Source organism: Lineus longissimus, chromosome 8 (assembly GCF_910592395.1).
Source record: "Lineus longissimus chromosome 8, tnLinLong1.2, whole genome shotgun sequence".
In the NCBI taxonomy this organism is placed as follows: domain Eukaryota; kingdom Metazoa; phylum Nemertea; class Pilidiophora; order Heteronemertea; family Lineidae; genus Lineus; species Lineus longissimus.
In genome coordinates, this window is record NC_088315.1 from 5,241,031 (window position 1) to 5,263,365 (window position 22,335).

General features: G+C 41.0%; 3 protein-coding genes across 6 annotated transcripts in view; 1 reads left to right on the plus strand and 2 right to left on the minus strand.

Annotated features, from left to right (window-relative positions):
• Positions 1–811: 811 nt before the first annotated feature.
• Positions 812–10,858, minus strand: LOC135492528 (uncharacterized). Its single transcript, XM_064779044.1, has 7 exons — positions 10,756–10,858; positions 2,474–5,666; positions 2,096–2,443; positions 1,844–2,065; positions 1,340–1,372; positions 973–1,309; positions 812–856 (listed from the first exon to the last, which is right to left on the minus strand). Exons 1-7 carry the CDS (start codon positions 10,856–10,858, stop codon positions 812–814), a joined length of 4,281 nt encoding a protein of 1,426 aa, XP_064635114.1.
• A 2,555-nt stretch (positions 10,859–13,413) lies between these two features.
• On the minus strand, positions 13,414–15,239 carry LOC135492274 (large ribosomal subunit protein eL15-like). The gene is made up of 4 exons (XM_064778633.1): positions 15,161–15,239; positions 14,496–14,688; positions 14,105–14,241; positions 13,414–13,824 (listed from the first exon to the last, which is right to left on the minus strand). Exons 2-4 carry the CDS (start codon positions 14,665–14,667, stop codon positions 13,519–13,521), a joined length of 615 nt encoding a protein of 204 aa, XP_064634703.1. The 5' UTR covers positions 14,668–14,688; positions 15,161–15,239; the 3' UTR covers positions 13,414–13,518.
• Positions 15,240–15,832: 593 nt separating this feature from the next.
• The window catches only part of LOC135493038 (dihydropyrimidinase-like), a 33,909-nt gene continuing 27,406 nt past the window's right edge, over positions 15,833–22,335 (plus strand). Inside the window, exon 1 of one of the 4 annotated variants that reach the window (XM_064779831.1) lies at positions 15,833–15,922. In XM_064779831.1, coding sequence (XP_064635901.1) covers positions 15,914–15,922 — 9 coding nt within the window. In that variant the 5' untranslated portion in view covers positions 15,833–15,913. Of the gene's footprint in view, positions 15,923–17,403; positions 17,924–22,335 lie in introns of those variants that run through there. The other 3 variants (XM_064779826.1, XM_064779822.1, XM_064779823.1) reach the window with 3 other exon arrangements.

Here is a 22,335-nt window from a genome sequence, read left to right on the forward strand (position 1 = left end):
AAGAAGAAATGATCATACAAGAATAAAGTTGGATCCCGTAAACCATGAAATTTTCACGACCTGCCAAAATAAAGCAGCACGAAAATATGACGGTTTACAATACAAGATGATTTGTAGAAAGTAATGGAGTTCCACATGTACATGTACAATGATGTTAATAACGTCAATAGTCAATAATTTTTTGAAGATATTGATAGACTTATAGTAAGACTGGCATAAATCAAACTCGATTGTATCAGAATCTTTTGCCTGTATATGTAATCCATTATATGCATCGCAAACAGACTTGGGAGACCTGTCCGCTATATACAATTATCAGATTAATGCGATTCTGAAATATGCAAGTTTTACTGCTAATTTCAAAGTTTTCTATTTTCAACTACCACTCACAAGAAAAAGTCATCATGAGAACAAAACCTATAAAAGCAGTTTACCTGTGCTACTCAAAAAGCTGCTGCTGTCAATCACAGAACTGCCCACCGAGCTTGAAGTGGTTGTCATGGAACTTGATGGTAGAATACCACTGGAACTGTAGACAGCACTTGTTTCTGTAGAACTTGATGGCAGGACACCACTGGAACTGAAGATCACGCTCGTTGCAGCAGATAGGGAACTTGATGGTCCAAAAGCACTTGAACTGAATATTGTACTTGTTTGGGTCGATACCATACTTGAACTTTGGGTGATTGTACTTGATGCTAGACTTCCACCGGAACTGAATATCGTACTCATTTCAGTTGAGGACATAATTGAACTTGAAAAGACTGAACTTGATGGTAGAATGCTGCTGGAACTAAAGATCGTGCTGATTTCAGTCGACTGCATACTTGTACTTGATAGCAATAGTCCACTCGAACTGAAATCAAAGCTTGATCCACTGGATATCACACTGGAAGAACTGTCCAAAATGGCACTTGATGGTAATAGTACACTAGAGCTAATGCTTAAGGTTGAACTTGATGGCAACAGTACACTGGAGCTATAACCAAAGCTTGAACTTTGAAGTTCACTGGAACTGAAACCAAAGCTTGAACCTGTTGACAACAATCCACTGGAACTCTGACCTAAGCTTGAGCTTGATGGTAATTCTCCACTGGAACTGAATCCAAAGCTGGAACTGGATGGTAATAATCCACTGGAGCTCAATCCAAGGCTTGAACTCGATGGTAGTAGTCCACTCGAACTGAAGCCTAAACTCGAACTGGAAAGTAACTTGCTGGAACTTGATGGCAACAGTCCACTAGAACTGAAACCAAAGCTTGAGCTTGATAGCAACCCACTGGAACTCGACGGTAACAGTCCACTGGAACTGAATCCAAAGCTTGAGCTTGATGGTAACCCACTTGAACTTGATGGAAAGAGTCCACTTGAACTGAATCCAAAGCTTGAGCTTGACGGTAACTCACTTGAACTTGATGGTAACAGTCCACTTGAACTGAATCCAAAGCTTGAGCTTGACGGTAAACCACTTGAACTTGATGGTAACAGTCCACTTGAACTAAATCCAAAGCTTGAGCTTGACAGTGAGCCACTCGAACTTGATTGTAACAGTCCACTTGAACTGAATCCAAAGCTTGAGCTTGACGGTAACCCACTTGAACTCGAGGGCAGCTGTCCACTGGAACTGAAATCAAAGCTAGAGCTTGTAGGTAACCTGCTGCTGCTCGATGGTAACAGTGCACTTGAACTGAATCCAAAGCTTGAACTAGATGGTAGCCCGCTGGAACTTGATGGAAGTAATCCGCTTGAACTGAAGCCGATGATTGAACTTGATGGTAGTCCACTGGAACCAGATGGTAACAATCCACTTGAACTGAAGTCAAAGCTTGAACTTGATGGTAACCCACTTGAACTTGATGGTAACAGGCCACTTGAACTGAAGACAAAGCTTGAACTTGATGGTAACCCACTTGAACTTGATGGTAACAGTCCACTTGAACTGAATCCAAAGCTTGAGCTTGACGGTAAACCACTTGAACTTGATGGTAACAGTCCACTTGAACTGAATCCAAAGCCTGAGCTTGACAGTAAGCCACTCGAACTTGATGGTAACAGTCCACTTGAACTAAATCCAAAGCCTGAGCTTGATGGTAACCCACTAGAACTCGAGGGCAACTGTCCACTGGAACTGAAGTCAAAGCTGGAGCTTGAAGGAAACCTGCTGCTGCTTGATTGTAACAGTCCACTTGAACTGAATCCAAAGCTTGAGCTTGACGGTAACCTACTTGAACTCGAGGGCAGCTGTCCACTGGAACTGAAATCAAAGCTAGAGCTCGTAGGTAACCTGCTGCTGCTCGATGGTAACAGTGCACTTGAACTGAATCCAAAGCTTGAACTAGATGGTAGCCCGCTGGAACTTGATGGTAGTAATCCGCTTGAACTGAAGCCGATGATTGAACTTGATGGTAGTCCACTGGAACCAGATGGTAACAATCCACTTGAACTGAAGTCAAAGCTTGAACTTGATGGTAACCCACTGGAACTTGATGGTAAGAGTGCACTTGAACTGAATCCAAAGCTTGAACTTGATGCTAGCCCGCTGGAACTTGATGGAAGTAATCCACTGGAACTGAAGCCGATGCCGGAACTTGATGGTAGTCCACTGGAACCTGATGGTAACAATCCACTTGAACTGAATCCAAAGCCTGAGCTTGACAGTAAGCCACTCGAACTTGATGGTAACAGTCCACTTGAACTAAATCCAAAGCCTGAGCTTGATGGTAACCCACTTGAACTCGAGGGCAACAGTCCACTGGAACTGAAGTCAAAGCTTGAACTTGAAGGTAGCAATCCACTCGAACTGAAGCCAAAGCTCGAACTTGAAGGTAATCCACTGGAACTTGATGGTACTAATCCACTGGAATCAAAATCAAAGCTCGAACTTGATGGAAAGGCACTAGAACTTGATGGTAACAGTCCACTGGTACTGAAGTCGAAGCTTGAACTTGATGGTAGCAAACCACTCGAACTGAAGCCAAAGCTCGAACTTGAAGGTAATCCACTGGAACTTGATGGTACTAATCCACTGGAATCAAAATCAAAGCTCGAACTTGATGGAAAGGCACTAGAACTTGATGGTAACAGTCCACTGGAACTGAAGTCGAAGCTTGAACTTGATGGTAGCAAACCACTCGAACTGAAGCCAAAGCTCGAACTTGAAGGTAATCCACTGGAACTTGATGGTGCTAATCCACTGGAATCAAAATCAAAGCTCGAACTTGAAGGTAGCAATCCACTTGAACTGAAGCCAAAGCTTGAACTTGATAGAAAGACGCTGGAAAGTGATGGTAGTAATCCACTGGAACTGAAGTCGAAGCTTGAACTTGATGGTAGCAAACCACTCGAACTGAAGCCAAAGCTCGAACTTGAAGGTAATCCACTGGAACTTGATGTTACTAATCCACTGGAATCAAAATCAAAGCTCGAACTTGATGGAAAGGCACTAGAACTTGATGGTAACAGTCCACTGGAACTGAAGTCGAAGCTTGAACTTGATGGTAGCAAACCACGCGAACTGAAGCCAAAGCTCGAACTCGAAGATAACCCACTGGAACTTGATGGTAACAGTCTACTGGAACTGAAGTCAAAGCTTGAACTAGAAGGTAACCCACTGGAACTTGATGGTAGTAATCCACTTGAACTGAAGTCAAAGCTCGAACTTGATGGTAATCCACTGGAACTGTAGCCAAAACCTGAACTTGATGGTAACAGTCCACTTGAACTAAAGTCAAACCTTGAACTTGATGATAAACCGCTGGAACTTGATGGTAGCAATCCACTTGAACTGAACGCAAAGCTTGAACTTGAAGGTAACAGTCCACTTGAACTGAAGTCAAAACTTGAACTTGAAGGTAACTGTCCACTTGAACTGAAGCCAAAGTTTGAACTTGATGGTAGCAATCCACTGGAACTGAAGTCAAAGCTTGAAGTTGAAGGTAGCCCACTGGAACTTGATGGTAGTAATCCGCTGGAACTGAAGTCAAAGCTCGAACTTGATGGTAACCCACTGGAACTTGATGGTAACAGTCTGCTTGAACTGAAGCCAAAGCCTGAACTTGATGGTAGTATTCCACTTGAACTGAATGCAAAGCTTGAACTTGAAGGTAACAGTCCACTTGCACTGAAGTCAAAACTTGAGCTTGAAGGTAACCCACTGGAACTTAATGGTAACAGTCCACTAGAACTGAAGCCAAAGCTTGAACTTGATGGTAGTCCACTGGAACTAGATGGTAGCAATCCACTGGAACTGAAGTCAAAGCTCGAACTTGAAGGTAACCCACTGGAACTTGATGGTAACAGTCCACTGGAACTGAAGTCGAAGCTTGACCTTGATTGTAACCCACCAGAACTTGATGGTAGTAATCCACTGGAACTGAAGTCAAAGCTCGAACTTGAAGGTAACCCACTGGAACTTGATGGCAACAGTCCACTGGAACTGAAGTCAAAGCTTGATCTTGATTGTAACCCACCGGAACTTGATGGTAGTAATCCACTGGAACTGAAGTCAAAGCTCGAACTTGAAGGTAACCCACTGGAACTTGATGGCAACAGTCCACTGGAACTGAAGTCGAAGCTTGAACTTGATTGTAACCCACCAGAACTTGATGGTAGTAATCCACTGGAACTGAAGTCAAAGCTCGAACTTGAAGGTAATCCACTGAAACTTGATGGTAACAGTCCACTGGAACTGAAGTCAAAGCTTGAACTTGATTGTAACCCACCGGAACTTGATGGTAGTAATCCACTGGAACTGAAGTCAAAGCTCGAACTTGAAGGTAACCCACTGGAACTTGATGGTAACAGTCCACTGGAACTGAAGTCGAAGCTTGAACTTGATTGTAACACACCGGAACTTGATGGTAGTAATCCACTAGAACTGAAGTCAAAGCTCGAACTTGAAGGTAACCCACTGGAACTTGACAGTAACAGTCCACTCGAACTGAAGCCAAAGCTTGAACTTGAAGGCAACCCACTGGAACCTGATGGTAACAGTCCACTGGAACTGAAGCCAAAGCTTGAACTTGATGGTAATAATCCACTGGAACTTAAGCTGAGGCTTGAGCCAGATGACACACCAGAAGAACTAGATCCAAAAGAAGGTAGCGGTGCACTGGTGCTGAAGCCAAAACTTGAGCTTAAACTGGTTGAGGATATACCAGAACTAAAAGTCACACTTGATGATGCACTGTCATATATAAAACTGGTAGATGAACTTTCTTGACTGAAACTTGATGCAGCACTGCTTGAAAATAACGGTACACTAGACGACATCGAAAATGATGGAAGCACTGACGAGTCTCTAAAACTGAAACTACTTTTTGAAGAAATATCACTTTGGCTTTGGCTTGAAGATGCTGTCGATACCATACTTGCGCTCATAGAGCTCAATGAGCCACTGGGCCGACTTGTTGAGCTGATATCACTTATAAATGACCAGTCGCCACTGTCAGATAAGGCGGAACGCTCAACATTTTTATTGAGGTCACTTATTATTAAAAATGTCATGGAGAACTGTGCAGAGTCGAAACTGACAGGGGCCGAGGCTGACCCACTCAAAGATGAGTATGAACTTGCGAGCGACGGTATAATCAGACTCGACAGGTCCAGTGATGGCTCGATGATTATCGACTGTGAGCTGGGAACATTCGTGATGAGCACCATAGATTCTGAAAAGATAGATAAAAAAATTGTGTCAGTTTTTTGTTTTTCATTTTTCTGTCTCATTTAAAGTTAGATTCGAAGAGATATCTCAGGAAAAAGAGAAAGGATTTCTCTGAAATAGCTGAGGAGAATATTCAGTTCAAGTGTGATAATTCTTCAATGAAGTGGGCAAAGGGTTCTCTGAAACAGAATTTTAGGAACATATGGACAAACCATTGATGAAAAACATTGTAAGAGTCCTGTTCATTTTGACATGAGAGGATGGGCTTACACATTACAGCCCCCTTTCTACAAATTTCAGTTTTAAATAGTTTTAAATTTTGTTTGTAAAAGGGTGATACATGCAAAACATTGGACAGTATAGGTTCCTATTTTCCACTACCTAAAATAAGTTCCAGTGACATTGACATTCAGTGTCGCTTTCACTCCCTCATGGATCTCAGTCGCTATGACCATACGGTGTGGTGATATTGCCATTTTTGAAGCATTCAAAACCATGTTGGGGGTATAGTCACTTGGGGGGGGGGGGGGTTAGGGGGTTACTGTTATGTTCTAAGATTTTAAAGTCTGCTGTATCTTTCATAAAGTTTTAGTGTTATTTTAAATACTTTCTGATTTCTACTCAATCCCATGCACTGAACATATGTAATATTGCAGGGATGGCATGCTCGGCCCTGTTAACTGACCCACATTCTAATCTAGCAAAACAATTTAAAAGTAAGGGGCCAAACCAAGCTAGACACATTAGCATTAACGTCAGCTCCATATGTCTATATCTGTAGCTTTTCCCCACAGGTCAACATAGGCCCACTTTGACTGTGGCCAGTGGGCAAACACCCTGGGAAAACAAATGTACGGATCAAGCCATGATCAGTATTCTTCTTTAGAATAAAGTCTAAATTGTCTTAGCAACAGATAAATAATCTATACACAAGGGCGTTATAACATGAACTATGAAAATATACAGTAGTTTGTTCAAAGAGAGAACAAAGTCGTAGGTCAATTGACCTGTTTGGAAAAATAACTTCGAGAGAAATTACTTGTCGAAATTTTCAATAAAGGTCACAGACGGCGCTACTTTGACCACGACATGAAAATTTAATTAGCGCTCTGTAGTTAAAATGTGCAGACATGACGTACATGAAAAGCTTGTCTCTGAGTGGGCTGAAAGAGACATTGTTGAAACACTTTTAACATAGAATATAATGGATGCCCAAAGGTACAACACAAGTACTTTCAGAAGATGGCTATATTAATTATTCTCCTTAGATAGTGCAGTCATGCAAGCTAAGTCCAACTTTGATGAAGAGGCAAATTGCATGACAATAGCCATTGAAATAATATAAAATACTATTGAATATGAGATATTGACATTTTCAGATGAAGTGGAAGTAATGCTGACTAATTCCTACTTGAAATGTATTAGCTATGTTCTTCAGTGAAAATATCAGGTCAATAAATCTTATGTGGGTAAGATAAAACAATCAGTATTGTCTAAGCCGACCAGATGAACAATACGATTATTGACGGCCTGTCTTGATTTCAGAACAGAAATGTGAAAATACTTTGTTTCTTTGCCATTCGTCTGCACATATGGTAGCAGATGTTTCGAGAGTTTTTCAATGCAGTAATACATTACTGCTACAAGATGTTGTTATGAATTTTTCATTGTATAATGCACATCCTGACTTCTCAGGCCATTTTACTTGATACATACTTATACCATGCAAAAGAGTGAAGTCATGTTTTAGACCCTGTTTCAATTAGTGTTCCTTAAGATGTCGCATAACGCGACCTGATATGTGTCATTGTGTTTGGGCGTATAGACTTATTTCTTGTTATTAATATGAGTAAAGAATGTGGGACAAGTTCTGGCAGTACTTGCCACAGATTTAGGCTCAACTAATTACTACAATCCTCTGCTCGGCTTTAGGCATATTATTCATAATCCATTCATAATGATAGTATTTGGGGGATAATAAGTGCCCTTTAAAACACTTTAGCATGAAAGGGGTTAACAATCATTTTAAGAAAACCGATAGTTTGCTAACAGAATGCACGGCTAATACAGAAATCCCGGAGGATTTGTCAACAAGGCCGGTGTTATGGTTTTAACAGTACATCAAACTGCCAGCTACTGATTAATGATTCATCGACTGTTGCCTTGCCTATAGTGACCATGTAATGGTATCACGAAATTGGCAGGTATAAAATCTCATGACCAATGAATTTAGTGATTTTCAGAAACCAGAACTTCGGTGTCCTGTAAACTTTTGCATTTTAAAGACAACTGCAAGATTGGGTCAGGAATAACTTGACCAACATGCAACAGACTAGCAGCAGTATGCAAAGACATTTTGAAAGCAGTATTCACAAAAGTCCAGATGACAGCTTTAGAATTATGGAGGATTTTACAAATTGCCCCAAGGCCATGATTATCCTAAAATTGGAATCTTGTCCATTGTATGTGAACCAAGTAACACACACCCAACATTTAGACAATTCCCAAAACCTTGCCCTAACATCCCACTGGAAAAAATCTGCCTTATATTTTTGGCTACAATGTGTAATCTTGGGAAATCATATTGCAGTACGGTAAAAATAATGTGTCATCTCCTTAGTGATAGGGGACTGTGACCTTGAGTAAGGTACCGAGGATCGATGACTTTCTTGATGACGATATCAAGGCGGAAATAGCATAAAGGTCAAGGAAAGCATTACTTGAGATTCATGTTTAAAAAATCTAGTGACAATGTTGCCAAAAGTTATGGCCAAACCTCAAACAGATTGCACAGAAAGCAAAAACTTGTCTTAAGTACTGCGACAAAGGAATCAGTAAAACTTGTACCATAAGTTGCAATCCATGTCTGTTGACAAATTATTTCCGAGTGTCAGCTAGCTCAACAGAAAAGTTAAGTCAAACTTCATGTTTTAAGAAACCTTTTTTGTTCGTTGAGTTTATTTTCGTTGAACTAACTCTAGTGTTGTCACAATGAAGTATACTTATTTATAGGTTTAGGTACGTTTAATTCAAGGCCACTTGACGAGGAACTCACAAGATAATTTAATTTTGATTGGAAAGGCTGAAAGATATTTTGCAATCCGCCAAAATGCTAATTGTGAAAATTTAATTTTTTAGATATTTTCAGGAAACAAAATAATAAAGATATTTTGCAATCCGCCAAAATGCTAATTGTGAAAATTTAATTTTTTAGATATTTTCAGGAAACAAAATAATAAAGATATTTTGCAATCCGCCAAAATGCTAATTGTGAAAATTCAATTTTTTAGATATTTTCGGGAAACAAAATAATAAAGATATTTTGAAATCCACCAAAATGCTAATTGTGAAAATTCAATTTTTTAGATATTTCTTAGGGAAACAAAATAATAAAGAGGCAGGGAAGCATCACAAAGACGAAGAAATAATAGATCAACAGCGCTGATTCACCCTCCATAAAATAATCATCTATTACCATCACATATTCGATTTTGTGAAAGTAATCAACCTTTTCCTAATGGGGAATTATCATTTGCTATATACGAAGTCAATTATTGATCTCAAGAGGGTACATGTACAATCCGTATAAAGAGGCCGTGTTAAATCAGCAATTAATTTCTCTGTTGGATGAATATATGTTTTGCTTGGGCATTAGCATTAGCCTACATTATTGATATGACGCCGATCATTCTTGCACTTTTCTGGTATTGGTAGCCCTATGTAAAGGGAAAGAAACGTTGAAGAAAGACTTATATACCAAAAAGCCTTTGTAAAAATATTCCGAAGCCAGCTTGAGGCATGTCAGGCTTTCACCACAGGAATTTCCAAAATACTTCACTTTCTTCATGGCTCTTTGCTTAAAATCCTCTTTTGATTGTGAATTCTTTAATAGACTAGAGCAATTATAAAGCAGGGTCCTTCATTCAATATGGATGTTTTTCCTTCATCCTTAAGAGCAACTTTAGGCATGACTCACTATTAAACAATGACTTTTAACTCTAAGTTATAAAACTATTACAAATTGATGTGAAATGTTCTAGTTCCTGGTGATTTGATATTACTTTGTCAACTGTCTTTCATATCCTTGCCCTTTACAACTGCTAACAATCTTGAGTTTCCAAGAAGACTACATATTGTAGCAAGAACAATTTCCTTTAGAAACCATTCAAATGGGCCCCACCTTATCCTGATTAAACCCAAGGGACAGCATTCCTAAACACTCTGAAAATGGATGCATGTACATTTCCTCTTGGAACAACTACCACGCATCCACCATTAAAGATGAATACCAATTTCATAAGCAATTAATTCCACCTTTAAAATATTGATGAAGTGTGCAGAGCAAAGATTATCTACTTACTTATTGTCAGATTGATTAATTGATTACTAAAGGATGAGTCATAAAACAAGGTAATGTTGACAGAAGCCTTGAGTTTGGCCTTTTTAAAACCAACATAAATAAGGCCCTCAATTACATCTGAACATCCCTTAGCAGATACCTCTGTCAGCTGTACATCCATTTATGAGAATTCTGTTTTTGAGAAAATCCCATCAATTTAGCAAAATTCTTTTGCTGCCCATTTTTTGTCAAACTAATACCATGATATCATTATAAGTCATTATGAATATTGATATCATTTGTGTATAGTAATTTAATATTCAACAGTCTTTCATGTAACACTCTATATAATGCTATTTATTTCTTTGTTCCAAAAAAAACCTATAGAATTTGGGGGATCAAGCCCAGCTAATAGCTTTAAGGGATTATTTAGATGGCAAGTGTTTCTAATTGAACACGTTTGAAACATGATATGGAATGTGGCCAACATCAACATACTTGTATGTAATAGCGAGATGAGAATTTCAAAATTCAGCAGAACCCCTTCAATAAGGACACCCTTGGGACTAATAGTGCTATCCAACAGAGAGATGTCCTTATTAGATAAATCAACTTCTTTAAACTGTCAGACACCAAAATCACTGTCCTTAATAGAGGGGTGTCCTGCTAACAGAGGTGATGACATTATAGGGCATGGCAATGGGACCAAAGGAAACGTGCTGAAAAGAATCTGAGACATCAATAAAAATCCTACCTGTTGAGTTCTGGCCTAAAACGGGCGCAGTTAGGCATCCCCATGCTAAGAGTATAACAGTTATCATTTTACTCCATTTCAACCCCTTTACACCGGTCGCCATTGTGACGCTGTGGTCCGTTGCCAACGTCGAATGTATCAGTAATTTCTATAAAGATCCGTCAAAGAATAGACATATAATCCATTTCGAACTGAATATCCTTATTATGTCTCCTTTTTAGCAGTTTTATTGAAGTGTCAGACCTTAGCTGATGTTATATCGGGACATTTTTGACCGCTGGACTGGTCGCTACGGTAGCCTCGAGACACTGCTAGCATGGCATATCATACTATACCCATAAGCCTCGTTCTCGAAGCAATTAGGTTAACGCGTTTAGCGCTCATGCGGCATTGGACCCCTGCGGCCCTTATCAAAGGGTTTATAGTTTATGGGTTATTACAGGTTATTGGATATACGATTTTTGTATGGTTTGTTGTGGTTTTTCCGGCCAAACGTCACTGGCCTCTCTGGGCACGCCTTGAATGCGCGCCACGTGGTGACAGCTCGCAGACGACAGCTTGGCGCGCGAATGGAGAATGACAGCACTTCGAATCCAGCTCCTGTTGCGCTCTCCCCCAGCATTTCTTTTTATATATCGTTAGTCAAAACGATCAACGGCAATGTGAGAAACAATCCAAAAAGCAATCTATCCACCCGTTTTTGAACTCCCAATAACTACTATCAGTTTTATTCGCCGCCTTTTTTGGAGACGTCCCTGTCATGCTGTACTTTTTTGCCACGTTAGTTATTTTCGATCTGGGTGTTTCTTCTATTCGGAGATATTACATTTTTAATCAAACACTGTTTCTCAATTGTGCAGCAATGCCAAGTTCATACGGATTACTCTGTTAACGCAAGTGACGCTCAGTGAGGGGTTTACGCGTAGGCCCTTCCTGTTCGAGTGGGACTAAATAAACCCAAGCCCTTCTGCTGACGTCAATCGCTCACCTGATTGCGGCAGTGAAGTGAAATCTTAGACCCCAGGAGAGAAAGTCTGGGAATTTTGGTGTACGCTTCGACGATAAGGGTTTTGTGAGGTAAAAGGTCCACCCTAGCTTTAGAAACATGGTGCATTACTTTGGGAGAGTACACATCTATATCAGAGACAGAGTACGTATAGTGAAGGTGCATGGCACATCCAGCAAAGACTTGGTACACTCTCTGGCAATATGGCGAGCTATGAAGGGGAGGGCACATCCAGAAGAGATATGGTGCACTACTCTCCCATTGGCGGAAAGTCATTTACTAACAGCCTCTGTTCTGTTCAACTAAGAACACTTTCACGAATTGTCCTTGGTGAAGGTATGTCTGTAGCGACTGACTAAGTCTTTATGCTGACACAGCCCTCCGGTGGAGACATTACTAACAGCCTCTGTTCTATTCACGAATTGTCCTTAGTCAAGGCCAGTCTGTAGCGACTGACTAAGTCTTTATACTGACACAGGCCTCCGGTGGAGACATTACTTACAGCGGCTCTGTTCTCTTCATCTAAGAATGGTTTCACGAATTGTCTTCAGTGAAGGTATGTCTGTAGCGACTGACTAAGTCGTTATGCTGACACAGCCCTCCGGTGGAGACATTACTAACAACCTCTGTTCTTTTCATCAAAGTACAGTTTTGCGAATTGTCTTCAGAGAAGACATGTCTGTAGCGGCAAACTGTGTCCTCATACCGACAGGGCCCTCCGGTGGAGACATTGCGAATGCGGCTGGTCCTGTCTTCAAGTGGTGACAACATACTACAGCCACCGGCCATTGGTTGTAGTCTTGTGTTATGTCACCGCAGCTTAACTTCGATGGAGGAGGCATGGCTTTATGTTTGCAGTATTGTAAGACCAGTTCGTCACCGATGTGAACATTGTGGGTAATATTCATGACCAGCTGGTCTCCTGGCACAACATTGTTGCAGAGACATGCCCCGTCTTCAGACTGTGTATTGCTGCAGGGTCAGCATTCACAACCACGCAAACTGCGGGGACAACATTGCTCGCACCAAGGCGTCTTCAGGCTGGCTATTGCTGTAGGGTCACTTCCAAAACGGCGGCAACATTGATAAGCCCAGAATTGCTGCAGTCACTTTCTCAACCAAGCAGACAACATTGCAACAGTGACAAGCCTCATCTTAAGGCTTGGTACTGCTGCAGAGTAACTTTTCAACCAAGCAGAACCCGGGACAACATTGCTTTAGCGACAAGCCGGCTTCAGGCTGTGCATTTTCACAACCAGAGACTCCGGGACATTGCTGCCTGCAGTGGCAAGCCGTCTTCAGGTTGGGCATTGTTCCATCTGGCGTCAGTTTGGGGAACTAGACACCAGACACCCATGTTTGCTCAAGACATCCAGGCTTGTTTAGCTCGAGGCGCATGGGATAGACTGTACCTTGTGAACTTTTCCTGTCATTAAGGGTACATATATCCCTTTTTGACTTGGAAAATGAAGAATGAACCTGCTCATTCTCTTGCCAGGTCACAACACGTTCATATCGGTGTATTAGGCTGTAGATCCAGACTGTACTCTTGTGGACATCATGCCCACTGAGAACAGTTTATTGACACCTGGCCTTACATAGGCAGGTACTCCATGACGAGATGGCAAAAAACCAAAGAAAGAGAACCAAAATATGGATTCAACTCTTCATTTATTTTATTTGTCTGGTCACTTACCAAATTAGGATGGTACAGTGAATTTAAAAAAAAAAAAAATTGAATCCAATCCACGAGGAACTTAACGCTTCCTGTGCATCTGTTGGAAGTTGTTCCTTCTCCAGGCAGCCTTGTGGGAACCACCAATGGTCGAGTTGTAGGCGTGACCCTTTCCGAGGCCACGAGATTTGCGCCCGGCTGACGTGAGACCGCGCATCTCCCTGTGCTTGGCTTTGGAGGAACAGATCCATTGGAGGTCTGGGCAACGCCTGATGGCCTTATGAAAGGGATCAACCATGATGATCTCAAAATACTTATAAGTAGAATCTTGGGCTACCCAGTACGAGTTCATTACACGGAGGGATCCACATTTGCGGCCAACACGCTCCTGGAAGAAATAATATGGAGATATTTTCAGTTAATAAATCAATATTGCTTGAACCTCAAAGTTGAGGCAGAATTCCACTGATTATTGCATTGCCAATTCGCAACATGAAAGTATTCAGAAGACCGTTTTTTTCTTCCCCCAATATCAGCAATTAGATCTAGATGTTGGCAGAAATCAACAGAAATAGTGCAAGCAATTCGCAGATGAAGAAACATGTTCAATCCTGTGAAGTCGGCTCACTGCCCCACAGGAACAAGAGCAGGATCAACCAATCTCTTACCTCAGCCACAGACTGGTGAGACCTGTTGAATTTGAGTTGGTTCACTCCCTGGTGCACGGGTTTACCATAGACAGCACCCTTGGCAACTGGACGCTTGCGACCACCACGGCGCACACGGATTCTGTAGATACAGAAACCTGCAAGCAATAGAATATAAATTTAGTATTTTTGGTCATAGAAGGAAGTTCTCATAAGTTCATTTGGTTCTTCTTCTAAAGGGAAGGACAGAGGTTCAAATAAATAGATAAATGTTCTACTCTTCGGGACATAACTGAAACTAAAGTTGGTTCCTCATCAGACGACCATACATTACAAAATCATTCTGGCCGCACAAAATGATAATCTTTGTTGATTCCCCAAGCAATGAACGTTTGATACCAGCAGAACGCACCTTGTTTGGCCCTGTACCCAAGACGCCTTGCCTTGTCTGGCCTGGTTGGGCGGGAAACCCTGTGGATGGCAGACAACTGACGATAATGCCAGCACCGGACACGAAGGAGGAAGCGCAGCACATCACTCTGCTTTTTCCTGTAAAGTTCTTGCATATACTTGTAGGCCCCCATGACGATTTCTTCTTGTGGGATCTGGAAATAAAGAAATTTTGGGACTTGTCAATGCAAACTCTCAAGCTTGCTGCGCCTTAGCTTAGACTAGAGTACACCTCTCTTGGCCTATGCCGCCGTTTGATTTCTTGCTCCCTCTTCAGCGTTCAGTCTTCTACCTTAACCCTGTGATCCAACATGAACATATTCACCAATGGATTTGCACACGGGTAACAAGCGATTTACACTTTGGACATGTTGGAGCCTACTCCATGCACTATGCCATGTATTAACTGTGCACTGCACTGTATATCACGACATGCATTATCATAAAAACAATATCCATTTGAGATGTTAAAATATAAAATTTAACATCTTAGACGCATCATATGTAGAAAATAACAATATGAATGGAAAATATATTAACTACTTTTTATCACAAGCTAGAAATATAATGCAGATGAGAAGTGAATGTCACAGAAAAGAGCGGATAGAATTGACAGAATTTCTGTACCCGGTAAATTCGTGGCCTTGACGCGAGAGAGGAAGTATCCAATCTTGACACTAGAGGCGCTGATTTCGTTGTAAGTATCCTCCATTTTCGAAGCGTCGTCACTGGTGCAATCCTCACTCGACCTACTGTCTCTGCTACAGTTGGCTCGGTAGTCGCCTGTTAATAATGGGAACAATTGCCGGCCAACAATGGTCATAAGGGTCACAGTGTTATGAAAAAAACTATCACGATATCCTGAAAATATTTTTTTATCGAAACTTAACAAGAAGGCTTTTCAATCCATGTTACAAGCAGCGCACTATAAACACTGGATCAGTGTGTGGACGATCAAACTGCGGCAGAGGGACTATGTGACAATTTCAGCGGGTGCATGTAAATTGGAGATTTGGCCCGGCGCACGGGAGATTGAGTATCCACTTACGTCAGTTTCTCGAGCTCAACAAAATCACAAAATATATTTTAAGGTATATTTCTATGAACTTAAAGTTTGAAAAGTTTTGGGCGCGTTTAAATATAGTATTTTCTAATCTAATGATCTAGGCTATCGGTTGTCGTAAACATATTTTTTCTCCGCTAGCAGAGTTTCCAGTTACACGTAATTTGTACACAAAATGTACACACTGTATGGTCTTCACAATGGAGAGCAACTATCTTTAAACTCCACGAGGAGGCGCTAGTTTCGATTGTCCACTTCGAACACTGTCTTATCTATTTCATCTATTTATTGATTCCTTGATTGAAACAGCTGCAAATATGAGTGAGGTAAGGTAACAAGATATCCATAGAACATTTTGTTGCAAATCAAGATGCAAATATCGCCAGCTAAAACGTATGATTGAATGATAAAAGGATGGTCATGCTGACTATTTTTACTTATATACAGGGTGTCCTAAAAAAACCAGTACACATACACTAACACAGGCAAAATCATGAAAGTACTTGCCTCAGACATGTTAGAGAAACCAGTGATATTCAGTGATATTGTTGCACAGGGATTTGAGGCAAAGTGACTTTCAAATGTGTCCCTAGATCCAAATCGGGGCAGGCAGAATGTTAGTTCTGTATCTTTCTGATAGATGGAAATACTGTTTGTTCCAAGCTCTACCAACATTGCAGTTGCCGAGGCAAAGTCTTTATTTTATGCTTGGAATCACCCCACTGCTATCATTGGCGTAAGCCATGACGTTATTTCCATCGAAATAAGAATACGTGTGATAACGACACTACTACAAATTCAAGCCAGAGCTTGTCTGGCTTGTAGGGAAATTCCCTTTAGCTCAGTCGGTAGAGTGCTCGTCATGTCAACCTCTGGGTTGTGGGTTTGGATCCCATTCAGACCGAGGTGTTTTCCAACGTTACATACGCAAGAGCGATAATATGTCATGCAATGTTATATGGAGGCTACTCGTGGTATCATCATCCAGATGAAAACACGGATGTCATGTTGAATTTGATGAATGCTAAATTAAGTAATATTGAATTGAAATGGCTTGTCTACATGTGTGTTAAGATCTCTTGGTTTTTGGCTGATTGCACCACTGAATGAGTCATCGAGATGAGGTGATGTTGCGATGGCCCAGACGCAATTTGCCAAAGTTTTTGGAGTTAGAGCGAACATGGCAAATATGCTAATGTCGGAATGACTTCATTTTAAATAACAATTATTCAAGTGCCTAGCGTTTCTTCGTCTGCTTACCCTGTGCTAGACCAAAATATTTACAATCGTACAATGATATTTTCATTTGAGACCAGGTTCAGTGTAACAATTATATCACATGTAGACCAACTACTAAATTATTCATGTTTGTCCATGAGTCAGTTAGGTCTGGTATTGATTGCCTGTTTGTATACATTATGTGTGTATCTCATTTCATGGGCCCAGAACATGGATAAGCATTGCACATGCTCCTGTCATGGGCCAGCCGGCTGCTGACTAAAACTTCAGCAAAGTTGAGTGTTGCTCAGATGTGCTATTTTTAAACTGAGTGTGTATTGGAGGTTCGAAGAACAAGCTACGGTGAACACTAACAGACGGCAACCACAGGAGACTTTGTTGTGAAAAATTAAACATTTTTTCAGTCGTACCAAGCGACTGTCGAGCTATTCATTTCTGATATTGGATCCAATCCAAATTTCCCCAGAGCAGACACACAAGGACTACAGTCTGCTTGTGTTGGTGTGAACTATTGAATGGAGTTGCGATCATTGTGCTCAGTTTGCTTTAGCAGACGATAGCTTTTGACCAATCAAAACAAAAACATTTGATCAAGAATCACAATTTGGTCAGATTTGTCGATTTTCTGTCAACCAGTATCAAATATGTTCAACGTTGTTGGAGATGCGGATGATAGCAAGTCCCTGTCGTTTGGATTAGGGGATAGCCCAAGGACCAGGAGACGGAAGTTAAAGGAGTATGATGGCTCTGCGGCGGCTGACTATAATTACTCCGTCATGGCGGCAAACCGGAACAAACCACGTACTCCGGACACCCCAACCGGTGAATCGATAATATCAAAGGTTAGCACTGGAACTGGTGAATCGATTCGAAAATCAAGTTTTCAGGACCAAGGGGGCAGGAATGGAGTTGATTCGGGATGCGTGACACCTTCCTCTGGAGCCGGTGATGTACCTGCTTTGTCCCCTACTGCTGAAGCTGCGTCTCTGCAAGAAAAGCTTGCTGTGATGAACGAGGGTCAAATGGAAAGTATGGAAGCTACGACAGAGGAGGCAACCCCTTATTGTCAAGACGACTACCATACTGTGGTAAGGTGACCTTGACCTGTGTATGTACAGATATGACATGTAGACTGTGCATCAACATTTCGGCCCCTTTTACTCTGTCATTTTCACTCGCGACATGTCACACTCACAAAATGTCATTCAGATACTATTTATAAGAAAGATGTAACCGATCTTCATGATTGTATCATTCATGGTAAAGCACTGCAATTGTGACTGGGCGGGAGGAGGGGGGGGGGGCATAGTCTTAGTGCATTGGATGAGGTCTCAAATCTAGATTTTGAGTCATTCCTTTCTCAAGAGAGGAATATTGTCACTTTATACATGGCTGTCTGCAGGATGTCTATCAGAACGATGTAAACAGTAGTTAAGTGGGAAAGGCTCGAATAGTGTCTGCAAGTTTGGTTGAGTGCCGAATCATAGCAGAAAATACACATTGCTTTCCGTCTTCAAATCTGAAGAGGGGAAATGTTCCAGTTTCTAGTAAAGTCAAGTTAGTAAAGTGGCTACATGTGTGTAGGTTATGGTATTGTAATGAACACATTATAATAATAGATCTATACATTTTACTGTTTCTGTAAAGATTTCATGGATTGAGACTGCTTGCAAAGTTCTGGAGTCTCATACCGAGTCAGATTTGAGGCTTATGTCTGAATTTCTGAATCTCAGAACACATGATGTTTGTGTACAAGATGTTCGGTATTCACAGCCATGCTATTCTGCACTAACATCTGCTTACCTACCAAAGCTAGGAAAATCATCGATGGCTTTACAGTTATGCTGCTTTAATGAGAACATAAATATTTTGATGTTTTTAGATGGTCTGTCAGACTGCAGATTATTACTGGTTTATGTACATGTACCATAAATATCATTGATCCACTTCATAAAACAAGGAGTTTACGAAAGGGCATGGATGTTTGTAAAGTGAATGAGATTCGAATATGTTTCCTGGACTGCGTGTTGCTAGGGCAATGTAGGGCATATTGTAGGGGTGCAGAGAAAGAGTAAAGTGTGCATGCCCCCTCCCCAAGAGCTACATCTTTCAATCCTTAAAGAGTTAAACCAGTAGTTAGCATTCACCCATCCTCGGCACCCAGTGGTTTTCCATATGCTCCAGCTCTCGCTATTATTATTTGTATGGGACGTAGGAGTATCAAAAACCTGAAGCTCAGGATGGCATTCACCATCCATGCCATCTGTGACCCTGACGTGTGAAGTAAGAGACCAGACTCCATGTCTCTATCTCACTGATAATTTCATTACCAATTTCATAGCCAGCTTTCTGCGATCATCATCAGACAGATCAAGATAATGGTTGGGGTGTACTTGACATATTGCCATGTACTTCATGGTGCGATATACTGTATAATCAAAATGGGACATGGTTCCCACATTGTGTATGGTTATACATGTACCATACCGATTGCAAAGGATGGTGTCATTGCCTGTTGTCATCTTAGACTACCGTTTTTTAAATTTTGGAGCCACAAAGTTTGCCTGACTACAGTATTCATAAAATTTTGAGAACTGATTCCTTTTGTTAGAAGCAGTGTTTGTTGACTATTGTCAGTTGATATTTATCTTGTCAAGTACAAAGACTCTGCACATGATCCTCACCCTCCCCTTGTTTCAGGGCAGGCCTTGCCTGGGTTGGAGCTAGTTCTCTGGTCTTGTGGGGTAACAGTGGCTAAAGCAGGGGCATTCTCTCCTTGATCCCACCCCCTCTGACTGTGGCTTATGTTTTATCATAGAAACATTACATACGCGACATGCAAGTAGGAATGACTGAAAATGTGCTGATTATGAGGCTAGTCTATACAATGCAACTCTTCTTTTTGATACTCTATGAGTAGGGCAAACAGGTCAAATTTGTTGATTGATTCCATTTCCTACTTCGAGGAATTTGAAAGAAAAGTTTTCCAGTTTCCTATCGCTAATTGATCACCCGTGGGGTATGCTGCATGCCATTCCTACCACTAAATTAACCAAAAAAGGTGGTTGATCGGTAGCTTACATACATGTCCATGTACAAATAAAGAGTCTCGTTGAAAGCTTTACAGTGCTCATAGAGCACAGTAGAAAGTATCTTGGATACCTGTGTGCATTTACAACACAGAATCAGTTCACCACTAACTGCATTTACAACAAAGAAAAAAGGTTTCATGCAGAACAGACCAACATTTCCTGCAAGAAATTAAACTCTTTTCTATTTAAAGCAAAGCATGCAATATGCATCAGGTTCCCCGGTTTCCAAGAGAATGCATTTCTGTTGACGCTTGTTGCGTTTCCTGCGCTTCTGCGTTTCCAGAAACCATCCTGAAGCATGCAAAGCGTTTCCTTCAGGTTGCCCTTCCTGTTGATTGAAGAGGTAAATGTACCATTCTTTGATGGCTGCTCACTGTTAGTGTTTGCTAAGTTAAAGGGGGGGGGATTCTGTTAATCCTGAAACATGCATCTCATCCTCCAAGTACTTATTATAACAACTTGTTACCCTTTCAAATTCAATTCCTATGACACTGGAACTTTTTCAGGATAATCCTCAAAAGTATTGATTGTGTGTGTTCCAACACAGAATAATTGCTTTAATCGGCTCGAAGTGTCTCCCAAAAGTACATCTTTTCGAGGTGAACTATTCATCGAAAGAATGAAGAATGATTCGCATGTATGCAGATTAATGGTATTCAGACGGTTAAACAAATGTACATATACAATGATCTGTCTACTCCAAATTTCCAACATCCAGCTGTTTCATGATCAATGAAGGAATGCTGAGCCAAATGCTGCCATAACCTTCTACTTTCCCCCTTCATGGCATTGAAAGTTGCTGTCTGCTATTTCAAGTATTTGGTTCCTAAGTTCTCCAGGGTGCCACAGAAATGAAGACTGCTGACGCTCAACAAATTCCCCGATGAAAGTTCCCTCAGTCTAGTCTGTTTTGCTTCTTCATCATCATTTTTTAAGATGGGGAAAACCTTTTACTCATTCGACAGAGATTGTAGGAATTCACCTTTTCCTGAAACTACTTTAGATTTACTTCTACCTTTGATAATTTATCTTCACCTTTTATCAAATCCTTGAATTTGCTTGTTTCTGCTCATCATCTATCAGCTTTCCCTCGAGAGTTTCAACCCAGGCTGTCTGTTTGGTATGTTTTAAAGTAGCTTTAGTGGTTTCAACGGAACAGGTAGTGGCTGTTCCCTTTCTCAGAAAGAGAAATGACACTTGAGATCAGTTTATCAGTTATAGACAAAACAGTAGATCTTCTCCTGAGGTTCGCTTTCCTTTTAGGCCTGTTGTGTCAGTTTCCTCCTGCATTACACTTCATGTTGCGAATGAGAGTGATGTCCTTCCTGTAGTTATCAATGCCATCCCCTCTCAGTCTGGACTTATAATTCAAGATGCTCAATTTTTTACCTTTTGTCATGAAACAACCCTCTTCTCTGTCTTTCAAAAAACCTGTTTTTGAGTTCTAACTCACTGAGAGTTCTTTACCAGGCATAATAGTGATGAAGTGAAATCAACCTCCATTACTGGCTTAGATCAGATTTGAATTTGAATTGGTGTGACTCTGTCATTTTGGTCTCTTGAGTGCACTTTAGACGATTTACTCAGTTTCCTCAGGTTCTTTGACGATCCCAGTGCGACTTGTTGTCGGCATCCTGATTTTTGATAGCGCGATGATGACTCAGCACATTTGATCAATGTGCTGTATTCATAAATCAGACAGACTGTGATGATAGATAGATAGGGAAGCAACTCTTAATTACACCAAATATACACCATTTAATGGTGTGCGAGACCAAATTAGGGGGTTATGACATCACACGTCAAGTAAATTTTTTTAACAATTTGATTTTTTGGCATGAAAGACCAATGTTTGAGAAAACTAGTCACTGTATGACATCACATGAATAGACATCCTGAATCCTGCCGCCAAAAAGCAGATATAATACAGTCGCTGATTCATCCTTGCCCCCATCATGAAATATGACCCGATGAGGTAAAGTTGATGCCTGTAGGTGCTCAAAATGCTCGCTTTCCCCATATTGCTTTCTTTCTTGCTATCGCTTTCTTTCACTGGGCTATAAATCTTTCCCCATTCTTTCTGTTTATACCCTCAACATTCTCTTACCTAGAACATCTACACAAACCATCACCGACCCCAGCATGGAGCTAATTTATTTTGCCATCTGTCAGAAGTTTTCCGCCAACTGGTAATACTGGTCTGTGTGATTAGGCATTTTAACACTTCGAGCTCAGCCAGCAGCATTCTGTTGCGTGTTCTCTCTCTGAATGCTGAACATCCTGGTAAACCATTCCAATGAAGAAGAAGAACCGTTTAGCAAGGTATTCAGATTTGAAGCTATTCCTTGCAACTCGACGTCCATCATCTTTGTTTGGTGGGTGTGGAGTTTGGGGATGGAGAGGGTGAA